This window comes from Dermochelys coriacea, chromosome 3, assembly GCF_009764565.3.
Source record: "Dermochelys coriacea isolate rDerCor1 chromosome 3, rDerCor1.pri.v4, whole genome shotgun sequence".
Classification (NCBI taxonomy): domain Eukaryota; kingdom Metazoa; phylum Chordata; order Testudines; family Dermochelyidae; genus Dermochelys; species Dermochelys coriacea.
The window spans coordinates 104,945,344-104,968,569 of record NC_050070.1 but is presented as its reverse complement, the minus strand read 5'-3'; the positions used below and the strand labels follow the sequence as shown (position 1 = coordinate 104,968,569).

Sequence of the window (23,226 nt, the reverse complement as noted above, 5' to 3'; positions counted from 1 at the left end):
TTTAAAGGTATTTTGGCATCTAATGCCCAATGGAGTTTAAATACTTTTAAAAGTCTGACCCGGTAGGATTCACACGTGGGATTTACACTGAGCACTGCAGCGCCTAATTTTTAGGTGCCCTGCCACCAAGGGGCATTCACAACCCTGAGTTAGGTGCCTAGGCTCCCTATACAATGCATGGGCAGAATCTGGCACCTAAAAAGGGATTCATTGCAGCCAGTACATTGAGTAGGTAGTTGCCTAAGCTCACTAGTAGGAAATGCTGAGGAGAGGGGTGAGGTCAAAGCCCTGCCCCTCAAAAGGAGTTAAGTACCTAGCTCTACTTGGGATTCACAGCTGTTAAGTCTCACCTGGAGTTAGGAACCTAAGCCAGGTCAGTCCTTTTTCAAGAGAAACCAAGAAGAAGGAGGCCCTCTTATGCTCTATAGCCCAGTGGTCAGAGCACTCGTGCAGGATATGAGAGACCCAATTTCAAACCTTTATGCTGCCTGATCTGGAGAAAGGATTTAAACCCATGTCTCCAGAGGTGAGTATCTTAACCACTGGGCTGGGGGGTATTCTAGGGTGAGGCTTTTTACTGGTCAATGGAGCAAGGTCTTAACTTGGGTCTCTCACCCAAAGGTGAGTGCCCTTACTGCTGGGCTATAGAATAAATCTTTCTCTCACCAAATGACCATGTAAGTATTTTATACAATATGGAACAGCTTCAAAAGGAGAGATACCCAGGATACCCTGTAGCCCACTTGTAAGGTGAGAGACCAGGGTTCAAACACCTGCTCTACATGAGGCATAGTGGGGATTTGAACTTAGGCCTTAAACATCCTGGGTGAGTGTGCTAACCACTAGCTAAAGCAGGGGGAAAGTAGGAACTACCCCAACCTCCTCATCCATAGAATCATAGACTTTAAGGTCAGAAGGGACCATTATGATCGTCTAGTCTGACCTCCTGCACAATGCAGGCCACAGAATCTCACCCACCCCCTCCTGTAACAAACTTCTAATCTATGTCTGAGCTACTGAAGTCCTCAAATAGTGGTTTAAAGACTTTGAGGTGCAGAGAATCCAGCTATGGTTTGCCCAGGCACTGATGCAGTAGATGCTCTAAAGTGGGCTTTGGGAGCAACTATTGGTTCAGGCCTCACAGTTAAGATAGGCAGGGGAACATCTATTTTGTGAATCCTGCTGGGGCTTAAGTGTGAGTAAGGCATCAAGCTGCTCAGTGGTGTCAGGACTGAGGTGGCTGTGCACATGCCCACTGGCAGAAATTTTGGAGCCTAGGGAACTTTAAGAGTGGAAACTTAGATGCCTATAGGGTTAGACGGCAGCTGACAGGGTGGTTTGAGTTCTCCTTGTGAATTCCACCCGCTGTGCCTCAGTTCCCTATCTGTAAGATGGAGACAACAGCACTTCCCTACTTCACAGGGTGTTGTGAGGATAAGTGCTTAAAAATTAAGGGGCCCCGTTACTACAGCGATGGGGGCCATATAAGTACCTTAGACATAGAGAAATGTTGACAAGATATACCGGCAAGAGTCCTCGGAGCTTACAGGCAACTAAACAGGATTTATGACACAATGTGGAAAATCTGTACTGTTCTGGCAAAATTGGAACTGTTATCAAGTGAACAAGGGAGCTCCACCATGAAAAATGTGGTATATGGTGATTTGGAGATCCATGCAGACTTAAGTGTCAAAATACTGCAAGACTGTATATTAAGGGCAGGGGTTTAGGACTAGTGGCCTCTCATACCCTTTACACAGATAGGAAGATACTGCACTCCATTCACACCAGCGACTGCCATCAAGGGGAATTGCACATACATATTTATGGCTTTTAGTTCAAATATGAAAACTGATGGGGAAAATTTAACCCTCACTATAGAGAGTGTGCTGCTATTTTCAATTATAGTATCAGTGGCTAATTCCTTTTGCACATGTCTGACACTAAAAGGACTGAAATACCTAAGCAGGTTTTGGAAAAGGTCAGAGAGGAAAGCACTATGCAGAAATCTGTGCCTTTTAAAACAGCAAAACTTGCCTTTTGAAGATATTTTTTGTCTTGTATCTTTAGTTGGGCCTTTGCTATGAAATGGCTTTAACTTTCTTACTGTGGTAAGGAGGACTGGGAAAAGGAGTGTATGTTCTGGAAAGGGCATAAATAAAGTTTGTATATCACTCAGATACTATGATAATAAGGGTCATATAAATACCAAAGATAGGTAGATATGACATTTTCAAGAACAATATCTATTTTTCCACTTTAATTCAATTGAATTTTATTTTAATACACCTGTTCAAAAAGAAATACTCTTGGTCCTGCTGGGTTGTGTTGCGTATGCAGATATGTAACTCTGAGAGGTTGCTGAAACACAGTATATCTGCAGGTGTATGGAAATTCTACTCTAGATTATCTGTTTTTCAAGTGCTGACACTGACATTTTTGCTAAAAGGTAATAATATACCAATAAGATATTGTTTGTTTATCGGTGTGTTTTGCTTTGTTTTTTTTAAGTGACTCCTCAGTGTACAAATAAATTTCAACCTGCTTGTTTCACTCTGAAATATTTCTTCAGCTTTAGAAGGAGGGAGCAATTGGCTCCTGTTCCAGTTATCCAGGAAATATCCAGGGACTCCCACCATAATGTATTCAGGGCTAAATTATTCCATCCATTATATCTATTTAACCCTGTTGATAATAGTGGGTTAACAGGGGCATAACTGAGGGCACATTTTTCTAACATAAGTTGCTAGTGTTGACAGTTGCTGCTGCCAGGACCTATGTCCTATTACTGAAGCACTGGGAAGACTATTAGGAGATTCTGCCTTCTTGTTTACTGTCTGTGACTTACAGGTTGGGGAAGGTCAGCTAGAGATTTTTCCAGAAGAGATGTGAATTCCTCTTGCTAAAATAGTGTGGTGTTGGAGTTAAAGTTAATAAGAGTCAAACACAAGCCTAATGGCTAGCACATGAAAAGTGCTTATGTGCTTTCCCCCCACTGTTATAAATTCAGCCCAAGCTGGAATAATGAGTTTTTCCTCATTTTCTGTAGACTTGGTCCTTGCAGACATAGTCTGAGGAACACTTACTTGTAATAACAGCAGTTTCCTCACAAATAGCCACTTAGAATTCATCCAAGAAAAGAATTAGGGTGACCAGATGTCCTGATTTTATAGAGACAGTCCCGATTTTTGGGCCTTTTTCTTATATAGGCTCCTATTACCCCCCAGCCCCGTCCCGATTTTTCACATCTGCTGTCTGGTCACCCTAAAAAGAGCAGCCCAAAAAGAAAGAAAACTTTTCCTAGCAAACTACTAAACATAAAATTGTTGCTTTAGGGCCACACACTCCCTCCCTTCATTCCATCAGAGAGGGGTGCCTGGCTCCTCAAAAGAAGGCTGTTGTTTCAGAGGCATGCTTCTCCTATTTATTACCTGTGGATATCCGTGTTAAAAAAAAAACAGTATTTGGCCCTATATGAAATGAGTTTCATGGATTCAGCTATGTCCTCAGTGGCTCTTTGCCCACAGCAGAAAAGTCACCACACGTTTGAACACAGTTGGCAGTTTCAGCCCATTATTGAAATAGAAAGTGTTTCGCAAGCCAAGACTGGGGTATTGGCAAAGCTACATATGATAGGCTTTTACTTACATAAGCATCACACACACACACGGATTTTTTCCCCTTTAAAATTTATGAATTATTGAGATGTTAGACTCCTTTGTATCCCTGTAAATAATTTTTCCACCCCTAAAGGAAAAACAAACATTAAAAATAGTTAAGCAAATATGTCTACTTTGCTTTGAAGTGGGGTGGAAAGTAGAAAAATGTAGCTAATCTAATACTTCTACACTGGTCAAAGGTTGCAGGGTTGCAGAGCATCCTGCAAGCCTTATTGGTATTTTTCTTTAAAGCCGTAGGGACCTGATCCTGTATTCCTTGTGTACCCAAAATTTCCAGTGAATTCAATGGGAGTGCATAAGGAATGTGGGATAAGGCCTTGAATAGCAAACCATATAATCCATTTAGACTCTGATCTTGCAAAGGCTTACACGTGAGCTTAACTTTATGCCCCAGGAGCAGTCCAACTATGCCCAGTGGGCATAAGTCTTTGCAAAATTTCACCTTATTGTGTTTAAAAACAACAAACAAACAAAACCCTCCCTGGCTACCTAGGATTTCATGGTTGCCACGGTGCTGCACACCATGATTACCCGGGACTTCACAGGGTTAGTTAATCAGCTTGGACCCATATCCATCTACTCCAAAAGCACAGAACTCTACCTTGTTAGGAATATGGGGCCTATGACACAGGTAAGCAGTATTGATTGCATCTACCAGACAACACTAGTGTGAACTTGCTGTCTTTCTTTCTCTCTTGTGCACATGTGCACACATACTTTCTCTTTATCCAGTTCTTAGCAGTATGTTCAGAACTAATTTTAAAAATATATCCCACACTTTCCCCCCATTTTTATACAATAACTGAATGGAGATGCCATTTTTACTAGTACTGTACTTTGTACCAGGAGACACAGTCTGATGGTGTCAATTAGGTCACAGGGAAGGTAGCTGCCCTTCAGTTGTATGGGAAAGCAGGAGACTTCCAAAATATTTCTATATTTTTAAAAAGATATCACAAATGTTAGTGAAAACACTTGTGTAACAAACAGACAACTCCAAACTCTTCCAGTTTCCTCTTCCTAAATGCTTTCAAACTGTAGCTGTATTCCTTGTGGACTAACCTACTATATATTATCCTACTACCAAAAATGGAAGTGTATTATTCATTCTTCTTTTTTAAAATGTAAGGCTCTAAAAAATCCCTGATCATGATTTATGCTTCCATATGAGTAACTAGATGTAACGATTAGAATAGCTTTCATGCTGTATTGAAGTTTTCCTTTAAAAACTGCTTTGTGTGCATGCTCTTCATTTGTTCCCCATATTGTTAAAGGAAGAGGAGGGTAAGGCTCACTTTATTTCAGCCCTGGCAGGATAGTCATAAGAACTTAAGAGCTCAATCCTGCAGTCCTTACTCAAGGAAGTGACCCATTTATTTCATAGTTTCTCTGAGCAAAGGCTGTTTTTAGGTCTTTTTTCCTGTTATATAAATATTTTATGATTTTTATTTGTACCCTGTAATAATAATAAGGCTGTTAATTTATTTTTCAGAAATAGCATTGCAAATCAAACAAGCTAATATAACAAACAACTACAGAACATATTGATACATAGCAGTATATTTCTGTTTTGTTTCCAGAGAATATACAGTTTTGCAATTTAAGCATTTTACAAATAATGGGCAAGATCCTCATAATTTCAATGGATCAAATCATGCTGATTGATATCAGCTAAACATCTGGTCCCATATTTAGGGACTTTTGTATGCATGATATAATTTTTAAATGTACTAATGCATTTTATAAAAAGTATTCTAAACATACAGAAGTGCCACTTTATACTGGAGGTACCAGGCTTGCAAAAATTCACATTTTAAATCAATGCTGTTAAAAAGCAAATTTGATTTTAGGTTCAGACCTTGTACAACAGGTTTCATTTTTTCAGGAGGAATTCTGAATCTGTGTATATCACCATTTATAATTGAAATGCAGTTATGTTCTAGTCAAACAGGCATTATTTTGAGAAAGTTCTATGCTCTGTGTTATGCAGGAGAGCAGACTAGATGATCACAGTGGTCCCTTCTGGCCTTGTAATTCATGAATCTATGAATCTACACAGCCATAATTTCAGTTGTGTTGATGGGCACTACTAGAATTATACTCCTTTTTAGTAAGCAAAAAGCTCACAATTGAGAATATACAGGCTACATGTAAAGGAAATTATTTCTGCCTGTCTATATTGTGGAACATTTGCTGCAATACTGGAATGGTTGCGATAGTAGTGAAAGTTCTCGGAAGGTTTAAAATCAACTCATCTATTTTAGATTTTTTTAAAAGGAAAAACTAAGGGAAACTCTTGAAATAACATTTTCCTCCCTTCCAACAAACTCTTCAAGTTTTCTTGGCATATGAACACATCATAATTATGGGACAGATTTTAGTACTCTTACAATGAGTAAGTCAATGGGACTACTAGAGGAGAAAGGTTTTCTACTCATCATAAGGGTATCAGAATCTGACCCTATAATATTAATAATGTTTGAATGCCAATGCCATGCATCAAAATTGTAACATGAACTGTGTATTCTATACACTTCTGACAGATTTGGAAATCCTGAGCATGCTTATATAAGCAAGGGCTTTTCAATCAATATTAAAATGAGCTTAATTATCTCTCTTCTGATATGTGGTTTATTAAATTGAAGATCCAGTTTCTGCTCTCAGTTAAACCAGTATAAATCCAGAATAATTCCATTGATTTCAAAGGAGTTACTCTGGATTTATGGCAGTATAACAAAGCACAATTTAGCCCAAAGTGTGTTGAGATTTTTCACACAAGTACTCTACCCTGCTTAGTTACAAAACAGTAAAAAATGTCCCTCCAGTAAAACAGGAATTTGAAAGGATCTGCAAATAATTATCAGAACCAGTTGTCAGAAATCACTTAGTCAACAATACAATACAAATGAAACAGAAGAATCATTTTAATTAGCTCGTTTACACACGTATTTGGTATATAAGAACATCCAGTTGTAATTCATACTAGTTTTGCCCCAGCTAATTATACTTTATAGGCTGAATTCAGCCTAATTTAGAAGAGAAGCACCAAATGAAACAGCATATACTTCCATACACCAAAGCTCATATCAAAAGAGGAAAGACTCTTACCTAGCATGCAAACACATTTGGCATTCTGATCAGGACTATCAAATGAGATTTCTCCACACCTCTGAAAGAAAAAGAGGGACATATTTAATGTGAGACCCTGTGGCAGTGTTCCTAAAACTTGTATATCTGTATTCTCTGTTGCCTTTATTCCCCTCAGTACTGGTAAGATACAAAGATGCATAATTCAAGGGCAGATGGCATGGTCAGAAGGCTTTCTGGTAGCCCAAATTTTATGATGAGAAAACAACAATTTGCTTATATTGAGTAAGGATGGGTAATTCATACACCTCATTCTCTTGCTGTGAGCACAGTATTAACTGCATATTTGCAGGGAAGACAAAGAGTGGAACTGGGTAGAAAATGAATTTGTGATTTCTTAGTTAGTTCAAGGTATTTTAATTTAAGGTATGGGAACTTAGTTAGTTCAAGGAATTGGAAACTTGGTGAACTGGCACTCATGGAGCTCCTAACTGGAGTCTCATCCTAAAAGGCACGAAGCATAAGACTTTCCAGGTCCACTCCCACCCACCAATATTGTCACAAAGCCAGAAGGATATGGGTATGGGATGGTGCAAAAAAAAAAACCTGTAAAAAAGCAATGCCTTCCCTGCTGTGCACAAAGAGGTAACTGAGCAAGTGACTTAGCACCTCATTTCTTGGTAAGGCATGAGTCAGGTGAGGAAACTTCAACTGCCTTGGATAAATATTGATACTTTTCTGCATCTCCAATTTTAACCCATTGTATAGTGTACTTAAAATTGATTACGGGACAGGGGAACTCTAGCTATAAAAACAGGTTTCAGACTAGCAGCCGTGTTAGTCTGTATTCGCAAAAAAGAAAAGGAGTACTTGTGGCACCTTAGAGACTAACAAATTTATTTGAGCATAAGCTTTCGTGAGCTACAGTTCACTTCATCGGATGCATTCAGTGGAAAATACAGTGGGGAGATTTATATACATAGAGAACATGAAACAATGGGTGTTACCATACACACTGTAACCAGAGTGATCACTTAAGGTGAGCTATTATCAGCAGGAGGGGAAGGGAATTTTTGAGGTGATAATCAAGGTGGGCCATTTCCAGCAGTTGACAAGAACGTCTAAGGGACAGTGGGTGGTGGGGAGAAATAACATGGGGAAATAGTTTTGCTTTGTGTAATGACCCATCCACTCTCAGTCTCTATTCAAGCCTAAGTTAATTGTATCCAGTTTGCAAGTTAATTCCAATTCAGCAGTCTCTCATTGGAGTCTGTTTTTTGAAGTTTTTTTGTTGAAGTATTGCCACTTTTAGGTCTGTAATCGAGTGACCAGAGAGATTGAAGTGTTCTCCAACTGGTTTTTGAATGTTATAATTCTTGACGTCTGATTTGTGTCCATTTATTCTTTTACGTAGAGACTGTCCAGTTTGACCAATGTACATGGCAGAGGGGCATTGCTGGCACATGATGGCATATATCACATTGGTAGATGTGCAGGTGAACAAGCCTCTGATAGTGTGGCTGATGTGATTAGGCCCTATGATGGTGTCCCCTGAATAGATATGTGGACAGAGTTGGCAAAGGGGTTTGTTGCAAGGATAGGTTCCTGGGTTAGTGGTTCAATTGTGTGGTGTGTGGTTGCTGGTGAGTATTTGCTTCAGGTTGGGGGGATGTCTGTAAGCAAGGACTGGCCTGTCTCCCAAGATCTATGAGAGTGATGGGTCGTCCTTCAGGATAGGTTGTAGATCCTTGATGATGCATTGGAGAGGTTTTACTACAAAAGGTTTTCTTCCGCCTCCCTCACCCCCACTCTCCTGCTGGTAATAGCTCATCTTAAGTGATCACTCTCCTTACAGTGTGTATGTTAACACCCATTCTTTTCCATGGGTCCAGATGATGAAGATATCATCAATGTGGCGCAAGCAGAGTAGGGGCATTAGGGACGAGAGCTGAGGAAGCATTGTTCTAAGTCAGCCATAAAAATGTTGCGCTACATTGATGACATCTTCATCATCTGGACCCATGGAAAAGAAGCCCTTGAGGAATTCCACCATGATTTCAACAATTTCCAGCCCACCATCAACCTCAGCCTGGACCAGTCCACACAAGAGATCCACTTCCTGGACACTATGGTCCTAATAAGCGATGATCACATAAACACCACCCTATACCGGAAACCTACTGAACGCTATTCCTACCTACATGCCTTCAGCTTTCATCCAGACCACACCACATGATCCATTGTCTACAGCCAAGTTCTATGATACAACCGCATTTGCTCCAACCCCCAAGACAGAGACAAACACCTACAAGATCTCTATCGAGCATTCTTACAACTACAATACCCACCTGCTGAAGTGAAGAAACAGCTTGACAGAGCCAGAAGAGTACCCAGAAGTCAGCTACTACAAGACAGGCCCAACAAAGAAAATAACAGAATACCACTAGCCATCACCTTCAGTCCCCAACTAAAACCTCTCCAATGCATCATCAAGGATCTATTACCTATCATTCTCACAGATCTTGGGAGACAGGCCAGTCCTTGCTTACAGACAGCCCCCCAACCTGAAGCAAATACTCACCAGCAACCACACACCACACAATTGAACCACTAACCCAGGAACCTATCCTTGCAACAAACCCCGTTGCCAACTCTGTCCACATATCTATTCAGGGGACACCATCATAGGGCCTAATCACATCAGCCACACTATTAGAGGCTTGTTCACCTGTACATCTACCAATGTGATATATGCCATCATGTGCCAGCAATGCCCCTCTGCCATGTACATTGGTCAAACTGGACAGTCTCTACGTAAAAGAATAAATGGACACAAATCAGATGTCAAGAATTATAACATTCAAAAATCAGTTGGAGAACACTTCAATCTCTCTGGTCACTCGATTACAGACCTAAAAGTGGCAATACTTCAACAAAAAAACTTCAAAAACAGACTCCAATGAGAGACTGCTGAATTGGAATTAATTTGCAAACTGGATACAATTAACTTAGGCTTGAATAGAGTCTGAGAGTGGATGGGTCATTACACAAAGTAAAATTATTTCCCTATGTTTATCTTCCCTTCCCCCCCCCACCGTTCCTCAGACGTTCTTGTCAACTGCTGGAAATGGCCCACCTTGATTGTCACTTCTAAAGGTTCCCTTCCCCCCCCCTCCTGCTGGTAATAGCTCACCTTAAGTGATCACTCTGGTTACAGTGTGTATGGTAATACTCATTGTTTCATGTTCTCTATGTATATAAATCTCCCCACTGTATTTTCCATTGAATGCATCCGATGAAGTGAGCTGTAGCTCACAAAAGCTTATGTTCAAATAAATTTGTTAGTCTCTAAGGTGCCACAAGTACTCCTTTTCTTCTAGCTATAAAAGAATTTTTCAGACCGTGTCAAAGCCCCTTTAAAAAGAATACATTGAGGAATAGAATATAAAATGGATAATTTTAAACAAGAGGTAGAAACAGTTTCTAAAGAGACCACAGGCTCTGTACCTGTTAGTAAAAAATACTGGACTTCTTTAGTTGTGTTGAACATAAGCTCTAAACATAGGAACATCTCTAATAAATAGTTTGTTACCATACATTCATTTGTTTATATTCTGAAAATCCAAGAATACTTTTCTATCTCTAAGTAAAGAATGCGTTTGTAAAGCACAATTAAATTATAGCACTATGTATGTGAGTTTTATTATTAATGAATAATCTACATAGATACATAGTTTTCATGGCCCATGTTGCATGTAATATGGTTTATATTTTTAAGGATTCTATTCATACTCTCATATTTCACTCACTCTCTTATTTAGGAGGAAATTGGTTTTCATATTCATGAGAGCATAATTTATAGAAGTTTATGTGAAAAAAGACAAATTTTTGTCCTATGACTATAGGGCTGTTAATGGGCCATTTTACACTGAATGGTCCATTAGGATATGTGCTAACTACTTATGCCTACACTATAAATTTACATCAGCATAACTACGTTGCACAGGGGTGTGAAAAGTCCACACCCTGAGCAACGCAGTTATACCGACCTAACCTCCTGGTTTACAAGCAGGAGGGCTTCTCCCGTTGACAAAGCTACTGCCTCTCGTGGAGGTGGATTAACTATGTCGACGAGAACCCATCGGCAGAGTAGGGTCTGCACTGAAGCACTACAGAAGTTCAGCTGCAGTGTTTTAAATGTAGATCTGTGCTGAATAGCTTTCACAGAGGTGAAGAAGAGCTCTGTGTAGCTCAAAAGCTTGGATCTTTCTCACCAGCAGAAGTTGGCCCAATAAAAGATATTACCTCACCCACCTTATCTCTCTAAATTTTCAAGTAGTGATTTAAAGCAAAGTACATTTTCTTATATATTTTTATATAAATAAGGATAGTTTTATGTTCTCCCTTACCCTAATAGTTATATATTATCTATAATATGCCTTACAAAGTTTATAACAATTTATCAATCATAGAATATCAGGGTTGGAAGGGACCTCAGGAGGTCAATAATAAGTTACAAAAAATAATTAATCCTCATAACTCTGTTAAAAATGTGATGATTGTTACCCCTATTTTTCATATCAGAAAACCAAATCGTAAGATTTATGCAATTTATATAAGGCCATAGAGGAAAAGCGTATCAGAATCAGGAATGCCTGGTCTTGTTCAGAAACAATTGCAATATGCTCTCTGGTCCTTTGTATGGATAACCATGTAATTTTAAATTTAAACTGGTAAAAGTTTATAGTGCTGCGAATACACTGGTGCATCTTATGAGTTCGATTCAAATCAATGGAAAGACTCCCATCAATGTCAATGGTGATTGGATTGGGCCCTTATAAATAAATAGGTGTAATTTCAAGTCACTCAACTCCAAGTCTGTGGCGATAGTCGTAACTATGGGCAAAATTAAGAATTAAACCATAAGCCGGTGTCAAATACTATAGAAACAATAGTGCACAATGTAACCCCATTCACCATATTTTGTTATTCTAAATATTTTATACTCTATAGTTTCAGTGCTCCTGGGAGCAGAGCACATCTCATATAGTAAAGCAAAAGTCCACATTACTGAGCAGTTTTGGCTAATCTCTCAAAATATCTCTTCTCCTTCTGCTTTCTTTCCAGTTTAATTTCCTTTAACCTTTTCAGTACCTGTACCATTTTCTCTTGTGTAAAGTGAAGTGATTAGTACCTTCCCTTTAAAGTACATTTTATTGTTTCATAGTCAGTGACAGTTACAGCAAGAATCCAAAACATCAGGTAAAAAGTAAACAAGGCTGAAGATGATACAGAACAACAGCATCCTAATTAGACTAAACATTTGGGACCTGCCATTTTTACACTCTCCTTCACTTCCCCCACACCAAAATAAATAAAAAAACAAACAAGCGAACAAAAGCCCCACTCCCATACACAACCACTTCATATATCAGTGCATCTAAAAAGAGCAACCTGATGCCCTATATTAACCCTCCCTAGCATCCAGCCCTGTTCTCCCAAAAGATTTCAAAAGACAGCACCAGTATTTCAAAGTAAATTATAAGAAAGCTCCCACACCAGTTCATCCACAGCAGACTCAGAAATTTTTTTTCTTTTCTTTATGGGAAAAAATAATCTTCCAATTCCTTCTTTTCGCTGCAAGATCAGAATGTTTATTCATATGCAGGCAGTGGCATTGTAACAATTTTTATAGTAGGGGTACTGAAAGCCACTGAACAAAACTGTAAACCAGCTATATGATGGAAACCACTTCAAGCCAGGGGGTGCTTCCGGACCCCCAGCATCCCTAGTTCCAGCATCACTCTATGCAGCAATTTAACAAAGTGCAGTAGAGCTAAATGGAACTGTAATGGGGTGCACTCACCTTTTGCGAGAGTCCCCTGTCTCAGTGCTTGTGCCTGCTCTCTCTCTCAGTTCGTGATGGGTCTTTGGTGACTCAGCCCTCCAGCCAAGTCACACACAGTCTGTCTGTGTGATAAAGCAAAGCAAACCCCTTCTGGGGTATAATCCAACAGGAGGTCTATTTCAGCACCCTCTGTAAGATCCTTCAATCTGCAGCACTATCCTGGGGCTCACTCTTCAATCAGTTCAGCATGGCCTATCACAGTACCCCAGTCCAAATGGTCCCTCAAATTAGCCCTGCTCTTTAAGCAGTCCCAGGCCTGATGTGGAGCCACAAACCCCAGGGCTCCCTCCCTGGAGATTTCATGTCTCTGGGTCTTTCTGGCCCCAGTTCTTCAGCTGGGCCACTAAAAAAGTTCAGTTCCCCTTCTGGGGTGCAAAGTCCAGGCCACTTTCCCAGTGGCTGGTGAGGAGGAGGGACTTGGGCTCGCCCTCTACTTCAGATCCCATCCCAGGGACCCTATAGATAGCAGCCAACCACCACATCTGTTTAAATATATTACCTTGCTGCTACGATTTCCTGGGCCACTTTCCCATGGTTCCAGCACATTCTTTACCCTTACCTCAGGGCCTTGTACTGGTGGAATCCCAGCAGCCATCCCAGAGCACTATCCACTCTCCTCCAGCTCTAGCAAGGAACTGATCTCACTGTGGCCTAATTGGCCGCTTCCCATACAGCCGCTCTGGGTAGCTTGAGGGTACATCTACAGTATGAAATTATTTTGAAATTATTCTATTTGAATTTTCGGAAGCAATTTTATACATTCAGTCTTGTGTGTCCCCACTAAAGCGTGTGAATACGGCGGAATGCGTCCACATCAAATGTCAGAGCGGTGCACTGTGGGTAGCTATCCCACAGTTCCCGCAGTCCCCGCCACCCATTGGAATTCTGGGTTAAGCTCCCAATGCATGATGAGGCAAAAACATTCTCTTGAGTGTTTCTGGGTGTGTGTCTTCAGTCGCTCCTCCCACTGTGAAAGCTACAGCAGACAATCATTTCACACCTTTTTGGCATGCAGACACCATACTGCTTTCAGCAGACGGTGCAGTATGGTGCACCGCTTCTCTCCTGGTACTATGAATCCACCTCGCATTTCCTCTCGTCTTTCTATGTAATCTCTATATGTATCTACTCTTTCTCTTCCTCATCGACCGCTTCTGCTGCCAACTCTGCTCGGCCATCGTGAACCGAGCAACACAGCTTCCACCGCCAACTATGATCTCTCACTCTTGCCGCGCTCCTGAGCTTCTACATGTTGTCTGTCCTGGGCTCCTGCCTCCATGAAAACTACAGAAGACAACCCTTTCCCACCTTTTTTTGGCTATCGTGAACTGAACAGCTGCCACTCTGCTCTCCTACATTTCGCACCCTTTTTCCAGGATTACCCATGCAGCCGCCATAGCGCGGCAAGCATGGAGCCCGCTCAGATCTCCGCTGCAGTTTTGACCATTGTAAATACTTCACGCATTATCCAGAAGTATGTGCAGTACCTGCAAAACTGGGCAAGGAAGTGACGACAGCGCGATTACGATAGTAATGAGGACATGGACACAAACGTTCCTAGAAGCACGGCATGTAGCGATTGGGAGATCATGGTGGCGTTGGGCCAGGTTCATGCCGTGGAACGCCGATTCTGGGCTCGGGAAACAAGCACAGACGGGTGGGACCTTATAGTGTTGCAGGTCTGGGATGATTCCCAGTGGCTGCGAAACTTTCACAGGTGTAGGGCCACTTTCATGGAACTTTGTGACTTGCTGTCCCCAGCCCTGAAATGCAAAGACACCAAAATGAGAGCAGCCCTCACAGTTGAGAAGCGAGTGGCCATAGCCCTGTGGAAGCTTGCAACGCCCGACTGCTACCGGTCAGTCGGGAATCAGTTTGGAGTGAGCAAATCTACTGTGGGGGCTGCTGTGCTACAAGTAGCCAACACAATCATTGACCAGCTGCTATCAAGGGTAGTGACTTTGGGAAGTGTGCAGACCATTGTGAATGGCTTTAATGCGCTGGGCTTCCCTAACTGCGGTGGGGCGATAGATGGAACGCATTTCCCTATCTTGGCCCTGGAACACCGGGGCAGCCAGTACATAAACTGCAAAGGGTACTTTTCCATGTTGCTCCAAGCACTGGTGGATCACAAGGGATGTTTCACCAACATTAACATGGGATGGCTGGGAAAGGTGCATGACGTTCACATCTTCAGGAACTCTGGTCTGTTTGAACAGCTGCAGGAAGGGACTTACTTCCCAGAGCAGAAAATTACTGTTGGGGATGTTGAAATGCCTATAGTTTTCCTTGGGGACCAAGCCTACCCCTTAATGCCATGGTTCATGAAGCCGTACACAGGCACCCTGGACAGTAGTAAGGAGCAGTTCAACTATAGGCTGAGCAAGTGCAGAATGGTGGTAAAATGTGCTTTTGGATGTTTGAAAGCGCGCTGGCATATTTTAGTGACTCAGTTAGATCTCAGCACAACCAATATTCCAATTGTAATTGCTGCTTGCTGTGTGCTCCACAATATCTGTGAGACTAAGGGGGAGACGTGGCGGGGTGGGAGGTTGAGGCAACTCGCCTGGTGGCCAATTTCGCATAGTCAGACAACAGGGCTATTAGAAGAGCACAGCAGGGTGTGCTGTGCATCAGAGAAGCTTTGAAAGCCAGTTTCATGACTGGCCAGGGTACGGTGTGACATTTGTGTTTGTTTCTCTTGAAGTTACCTGCCCTCTATATATATGAAAGGAAATAAAGTCACAATTGTTTAAAAACCGTTCTTTATTATTTGTTGCACAAAACATTGAGAGAAATCAGAAGGTAGACCCGGGGAGGGAGGGTTCTGGGGGAGGGGGGTGGAGGAGGAGGGAAGGACAAGTCCAGAAACCAAATCAAAATTTCAGATATACCAGCTTTCTGCTGCTTGTGCAATCCTCTGGGGTTAAGTGTGTGGGTCCCTGTAGCCTCCCCCACCGTGTTCTTGGGCATCTGGGTGAGGAGGCTATGGAACTTGGGGAGGAGGGAGGGCGGTTATACAGGGGCTGCATGGCAGTCTGTGGTTTTGCTGCCTTTCCCACATTAGATCCACCATACAGCGGAGCATGTCAGTTTGCTCCCCCATGAGCTTGACCATAGCATCCTGCCTGCTCTCATCGCGTGCGTCCCTCCTCTCTTCATGTTCATTTAACGCTTTGCGGGACTCCGCAATTGTTTGCCTCCACGCATTCAGCTGGTCCCTATCAGTGCGGGACGACTGCAGAAGCTCAGCAAACATGTCATCCCGAGTTCGTTTTTTCCGCCTTCTTATTTGGACCAGACTCTGGGACAGAGTAGACTGGGGCAGCGTTGAAACATTTGCACCTGCGGGAGGAGAAAAAGGGAGGGTAGTATTTTAAAAGATACATTTTAGAGAACAAAGGGGACACTTTCTCAGTGAAACAGGCAATTCATAGTACACAGTACATGTTCTTTCTGTACAAGGTCACATTTTGCCTCTTATTCTGAAGTGCCTGCCACTTTGGAGTGAGTAAGCCATCACACGCGGCTGGGCAACAGAATTCAGCTTGCCGGCAGCCATGGTAAGCCCTAGGGGCATGCAGGGTTCTGCCTCTTCCGCATTCATTTCAATGCTTTCAAACTGCCAGGCTCCCTTTCCCATAGCAAGCAATGCCTGGTGGGTTTGCCATAGAAAAGGAGGGCCTGCGGGCTCTCTGGGATGATCGCTTCACACAACCCCCCTCCCCCACCCCACCCCCACTGTGTGGCTCCGATGAGGCTCTGAGCAGGGATGAGCCCTTTAAACTAAACGTGAACAGCCCAGCACAGCTGGGTTCCCCCCACCGCGTGGCTCCGATCAGGCTCTCACTCACCAGAAGTGCCTTCTCCAGGGTCATGGTCCGGGAGCCCGCACTGGGAGTGGGGGGAGATTATTGGGTCCAGCGTTAAGAATAGTTCCTGGCTAGGGGGGAAAACAGATTCCCCACTTGCCGCCTGTGCACTGCCCTCCTTCTCCTCTCTTCCTCTTTGTCCGCCAATAACTCATCCTCCTTGCTCCATGCAACTCCCTGCTTGAAGGTGTCCACGAGCAGTGGTGGGGTAGTGGTGGCAGTCACTCCCCATAATTGCATGCAGCTCATGGTAGAAGAGGCATGTATGGGGCTGTGACCCAGAGCGCCTGTTCACCTCCCTGGTATGTTTGCCTGAGCGCCTTGATTTTTGTATGACACTGATCTGTGTCCCTGGAGTAGCCTCTTTCCATCATGGCCCTGGAGACTTTAGCGTACATATTTGCAATTCTTTTTTTGGAACCTAGTTCTTCCATAACAGATTCATCTCTCCAACATGCGATGAGATCCAGTACCTCCGTTCGGACCATGCTGGAGTTCATCTGCGAATCCGGGACTGCATGGTCACCTGTGATGGTGGACTGTGCTGATGGTGACCAAACAGGAAATTAAATTCAAAAGGGACTTTTACTGCCTACCTGGCTAGTGAATCGGAGTTGAGAGTGTTGTCCAGAGTGGTCACAAGGGAGCATTCTGGGATAGCTCCCGGAGGCCAATAACGTCGAATTGCGTCCACAGTACGTGTAACCCGGAACTGCGATCTCGATTTTAGCGCTACTCCACTTGCCGAGGTGGAGTACAGAAATCGGATTAAAGAGCCCTTTAAATCGAAAAACTGGTTTGGTCATGTGGACGGAATCAGTTTTATTTTGAATTAAGTCAGCTAATTCTGAAATAACTGGGTACTGTAGACCAGGCCTTGGAAGATCACTCTGATGCCCTTTTTTGGGGCAGGGTGTGGCAGGGCCACAAGGCCTCCAGCAGGGGGGGCTCAAGGCCTAGTCCCCCCGTCACAGGAACATATCCACATCCCCCTAAAATATTCAAGCTCCTGTCCTCTCCCATATCTCAGTTACATTTTCCACTTGTGACCCACAGAAAGACATGTCTGGCCAAATTAGGCCAAATGTAGAGCTGTACCTGCTTTACCATATTCAATGGAATCACAACAGGGCTGATTTAGGGCTTGGCTACATGGGGAAAGTGAGTGGAATAGCTATTCTGGAATAACTCCTTGTGTGGACATTCTGTTCTGGAACAAATGCGTTTATATTCTAAAATAATTACTCCACTTTGAAAGTGCACTAGTTATTCCCAAATAAAGATACTTTTATTTGAAAAGAGAGTGTCTACTGTCCACATAGAACACTATTCTGGAATAGTCTATTGCGCATTAGTTATTCTGGGCAATTTCCCTGTGTACACAAATCCGGAGGCCAATTTTGTTTGAAAAAGTCAACTAAATCTTTTATTTACAAAATTTTAAGTTGCTGAGACAATAATGTTGCTAAATTCACTAGCATTTTACCTTGGTTAGCCTTTCTAGCTTGAACTTCCCCAGATCATTTGATACTCATTAAAAATCAAACTCTTTTCTAACCAATAAGGGACAGTAGTACTACATGTCTCATATCTGTTAGGAAAACTGCCAAAGTAATTAATTCTTTTCTCATCTATTTTGCCATGGGGTTACCAAAAGTTGTTTACTATCCTAATGGATTTGCTTCTTTTTTTCTACTGCTAGTGAAAAAGTAGCATGTTGTGTATCTTCTATGGAATGAGAAACTTTCTCTCTGAAATCCTTTCGTGTTGACTTGTAGTTCACCTTGTCTGTTATGCATGAAATAGATCATATATATTTATTCAGACTTGCTCTGCATATCAGGATTTTTTAGGTGCATTACTGAAGCATAAGCAGCAATTAAAAACATAATGAAAGAGGATTAAATACAAATCTCTCTCCTCAAAACTTTCCCAACATAAGTAATATCATAATTAGATGGAGTTTGCTTTGGGGTTGGGAAAGACTATTATTGTATATAACTGTTACAGGGTGTCCTGCAATAGGATTTTGTATGGAGGTGTGGAGTTATTCTGCTGACTCACTCTAACAGACTGGGCGAGTTGACCTAATTCAAGCAGAGAAGTAGGAGAATAGACAGGATGTCCTGCAGGAGAAGCCTTGAAAATAAGCCAGTCTGGGAGAAAATTTGGGCAACGGTCTACGTTGAACTGTTTAAAAGTACCGACTTACTCAAGTAGAGCTGATCAAAAATTGGAATTTCCATCCATGGATGGGCTGCCCAGCCAGACTACAACTCCTATGATGATGCACTGTGGTCATGTGACTTATGTTGCACCATGGCAGTTAATCTAGAGGGGAATCTGCACCGCTACAGACTAGCGACCGAATGGCTAGGCAGCAGTTCTGCAGAAAAGGACCTACGGGTTACAGTGGATGAGAAGTTGGATATGAGTCAACAGTGTGCCCTTGTTGCCAAGAAGGCTAACAGCATTTTGGGCTGTATAAGTAGGGGCATTGCCAGCAGATGGAGGGACGTGATCGTTCCCCTCTATTCGACATTGGTGAGGCCTCATCTGGAGTACAGTGTCCATTTTTGCGCCCCACACTACAAGAAGGATGTGGAAAAATTGGAAAGAGTCCAGCGAAGGGCAACAAAAATTACTAGCAGGCTGGAGCACATGATTTATGAGGAGAGGTTGAGGGAACTGGGATTGTTTAGTCTGCGGAAGAGAAGGATGAGGGGGGATTTGATAGCTGCTTTCAGCTACCTGAAAGGGGGTTCCAAAGAGGACGGAGCTAGACTGTTCTCAGTGGTAGCAGATGACAGAACAAGAAGTAATGGTCTCAAGTTGCTGTGGAGGAGGTTTAGGTTGGATATTGGGAAAAACTTTTTCACTAGGAGGGTGGTGAAACACTGGAATGGGTTACCTATGGAGGTGGTGGAATCTCCTTCCTTAGAGGTTTTTAAGGTCAGGCTTGACAAAGCCCTGGCTGGGATGATTTAGTTGGGGATTGGTCCTGCTCTGAGCAGGGCGTTGGACTAGATGGCCTCCTGAGGTCCCTTCCAACCCTGATATTCTATGATTCTATGAATGGGGGCATGTGGCACCCCACTACAAATCTCATGAGGCACCACGGCAGCATAAGTGGACACAAATTAATGTTGAACTGACCCAAAATTAAATATTTTGATTCAGTTCAACAACCTAAAATGTTATTTGGGTGAACTTGACCTGAAATGAAGTATTTTGTTTTGATAAATTGGTAAATTGAAAAAAATTTAAGCAAAGTTGAAAATTTTGATTTTGGGGGAAGCTGCTCTTTTCCGTCCAAAAACATTCTGACACAATTTCATAAAGAGTGATGTCCCCCTTGGGACATTGTTATTTAAGTTCTGTTTCTGGAGACAGAGGGTGAATCTTGACCTCATTTAACTCAGTGAGGGCATGCCTACAAGTACAGAGTTGGAGCAGTGCAGCTGCACTGCTGCAGCTCATCTGGTGAAGATGCTCTATGCCAATGGAGGAGAGCTCTCCCATCAGCATTGTAAAACCACCTCCACAATCAGCAGAAGCCATGTCAGTTGGAGAAGCTCTCCCACCGACATAGTGTTGTGCACATGAGCACTTATGTCCATGTAACTTATGTCGCTCAGAGGGGTGGTTTATTCATACCCCTGAGCGACATAAATTATGCTGACTTAGACTGTACTGTAGACATAGGCTGAGAGTATTGCCATTAACTACACTGTAGCCAGGATTTCACAAAAGACTATATGCAAATCACAGGAAAGGGATGAGTTTTGGACAGCACCTCAGTCAAGCAACCGCATAGGGACTCCATGTATTCACAAGAATATATATAAAGTACTGGACAATATCCTGGGCATAGTTCCATTAAAGTCAGTGGAATTACCTCAGTTTACACAAGTTGAAGATCAGGCCAAAACCCAGTGGAAATTGTATTGTCTGAGAATTTTTGCTTATTTTTTTTCTAAGCCTCTCAGACACTACTGTTATGTTCCATACATATTGAGATAAGCAATATATATATATATATTTAGGAGGTGTGTCCTCAGTAAGCTAAGCTTACTCAATATTTTCCAAGAATTCATTCAATTTTTCTTGACACTTTACTGAGGTAATACATTCTGCTGCTCGCAAGAGCAGAGGGAAATGGATAACGCTGAACAACATTATTTTGTTAAAAAGCTTAACTTTTTTATTCATCTCCCCATTTCACCATACAGCATATGCTTTCTCATTCTGACAGATTTATGGATAAAAATGCAGAATTTAATGCATTTTGATGCCAAAATAGACAGAAAGCTTCTGTGCTCCTATGGAAAACTATGGGGGGAATGGGACTGTCTCTGAAGCAATAAATGCTTCTTTTATTTTTTTTTCTCTTTTACAGTGGTTGTTTCTAATTTAAACTTTCCTGGCATTTTGCAGGCAATAAAAAAAGGGGAAAACCAAAGATTTCCCCCTTTTAAAAATGTAAAACCCTAATCCTCTCCATTATAGAAATGCTCTACTTTATTTATATATAAACACTTATATAGGCACTAGCAGTTAAGCCATCTGTAAGGCTCTGTCAGTGTGGTAAAACAGCTACCTGCATAAAAGGAGGTTGGAACTTTTCATTTGCTTTAAAAACAGCTGGCATTTTTTATAAATATATGAAAATAAAGGTTATAGCAATTTCAGTAAGGGTCAGAGTTAGTGGTCCTCTGGCACAGGCTCTCTTCAGTTATGTTCCTAAAACTGCCTGAAAAATAGGAGGCTGCATGATATTTTTAGGTTTAAGTGATGAGCAAAAAAGCAAGCAAGACGTGAGTCAACATCAGTGCTGAGAAAATATAGGAACATAGGAATTGCCGTACCTGTCAACCCTTTGGTCCAGCTAGTCCTGAATTCTGTTTCTGCCAGTGGCCAGATGCTTCTGAGAATGATGCAAGAAACCCTGAAGATATGGGGTAATCTTCCCCTTGTGAAAGTCTAATCCTAATCCCTAACAAATAAGAGATTGGTTTAAGGCCTGAAGCACAAGGTTTTATATCCCTTCCAATACAATAATCAGTGATTATTTAAACTCTTTCTGTTCTTATCCATATAAACGTCAACAAACCCTTTCTGAATTTTGCTAAATTCTTAGCCTCAATGATATCCAGTGGCAGTGAATCCCGCAGTCTAATTATGCATTGTATGTAAAAAGTATTTCCTCTTATCAGTTTTGAATTTGACACCTTTCAGCTTCAGATTGCAATGCCCGGAGAAGGGAACAAGGTCTGGTCCATGCCCCAAAGCTGCAGACTTTAACCAAAAATCGCTCAGCAGGTCACCTCTCTCCAGCACCCAAACACCCAGCTCCCAGTGAGATCCAAACCCCCAAATAAATCTGTTTTACTCTGTATAAAGTTTATACAGTGTAAACTCATAGACTGTCCGCCCTCTATAACACTAATAGAGAGATATGCACGGCTGTTTGCTCCCCCAGGTATTAATCACTTATTCTGGTCTACTAATAAACAAAAGTGATTTTATTAAGTATAAAAAATAGGATTTAAGTGGTTTCAAGTAATAACAGACAGAACAAAGTAAGTCACCAAGCAAAATAAAGCAAAAACATGCAAGTTTAAGTCTAATACAGTACATTAAGAAACTGTTCACAGGTAAAATCTCACCCTCAGAGATGCTCCAATAAGCTTCTTTCACAGACTAGACTCCTTCCTAGTCTGGGCCCAATCCTTTCCCCAGTACAATCCCTGTTAGTTCCAGTTCAGGTGGTAACTAGGAGATTTCTCATGACTGGCCACCCCCTTTGTTCTGTTCCACCCCCTTTTATAGCTTTGGCCCAAGGCGGGAATCTTTTGTCTCTCTGGGTCCCCACTCCTCCTTCTAAATGGGAAAGTACCCGATTTAAAAAAAGAAAAGGAGTACTTGTGGCACCTTAGAGACTAACAAATTTATTAGAGCATAAGCTTTCGTGAGCTACAGCTCACTTCATCGGATGCATTTGAAGTGAGCTGTAGCTCACGAAAGCTTATGCTCTAATAAATTTGTTAGTCTCTAAGGTGCCACAAGTACTCCTTTTCTTTTTGCGAATACAGACTAACACGGCTGCTACTCTGATACCCGATTTAAGATGGATTTCAGCATCATGTGACATGGTCACATGTCCAGTGAGACCTCCAGACTCCATTCGTCCTGGGCTAGCTTACACGAACACAGGAAGGCTTGCAAGTAAACAAAGCCATTTACAACTAATTGTCTTAGTCAATGGGAGCCATCAAGATTTGGAACCACCATCAATGGCCCACGCTTTGCATAATTACAATAGGACCCCAGAGTTATACTTTTTTTCTAAAAAAGAAAAGGAGTACTTGTGGCACCTTAGAGACTAACAAATTTATTAGAGCATAAGCTTTCGTGAGCTACAGCTCACTTCATCAGCAGATACAAGAATGATACATACATAAAAACAGGAGGAATATATTCAGTAGGTTGTAACTTTTGTTAGGATACCTTACAAGAGACCTTTTCCATAAAGCATATTCCACTTACATCATATTTACACTCATAAGCATATTTCCATAAAACATATGAAGTACAATGTCACACCAGGAAACACTCCTGTGGGGTGACCTCATGTCCCCAGGCCATGCCACCGCACCAGGCTGGTGGGGCAAGCCAC

General features: G+C 42.0%; 1 protein-coding gene across 2 annotated transcripts in view; it reads right to left on the bottom strand.

Moving 5' to 3' along the window:
• PDE7B (phosphodiesterase 7B) overlaps nucleotides 1-23,226 on the bottom strand; it is a 301,162-nt gene that overhangs the window by 194,871 nt on the left and 83,065 nt on the right. For both annotated transcript variants that reach the window (XM_038396477.2, XM_038396478.2), the window contains exon 2: nucleotides 6,789-6,849. In XM_038396477.2, coding sequence (XP_038252405.1) covers nucleotides 6,789-6,849 — 61 coding nt within the window. The remainder of the gene's footprint in view (nucleotides 1-6,788; nucleotides 6,850-23,226) is intronic.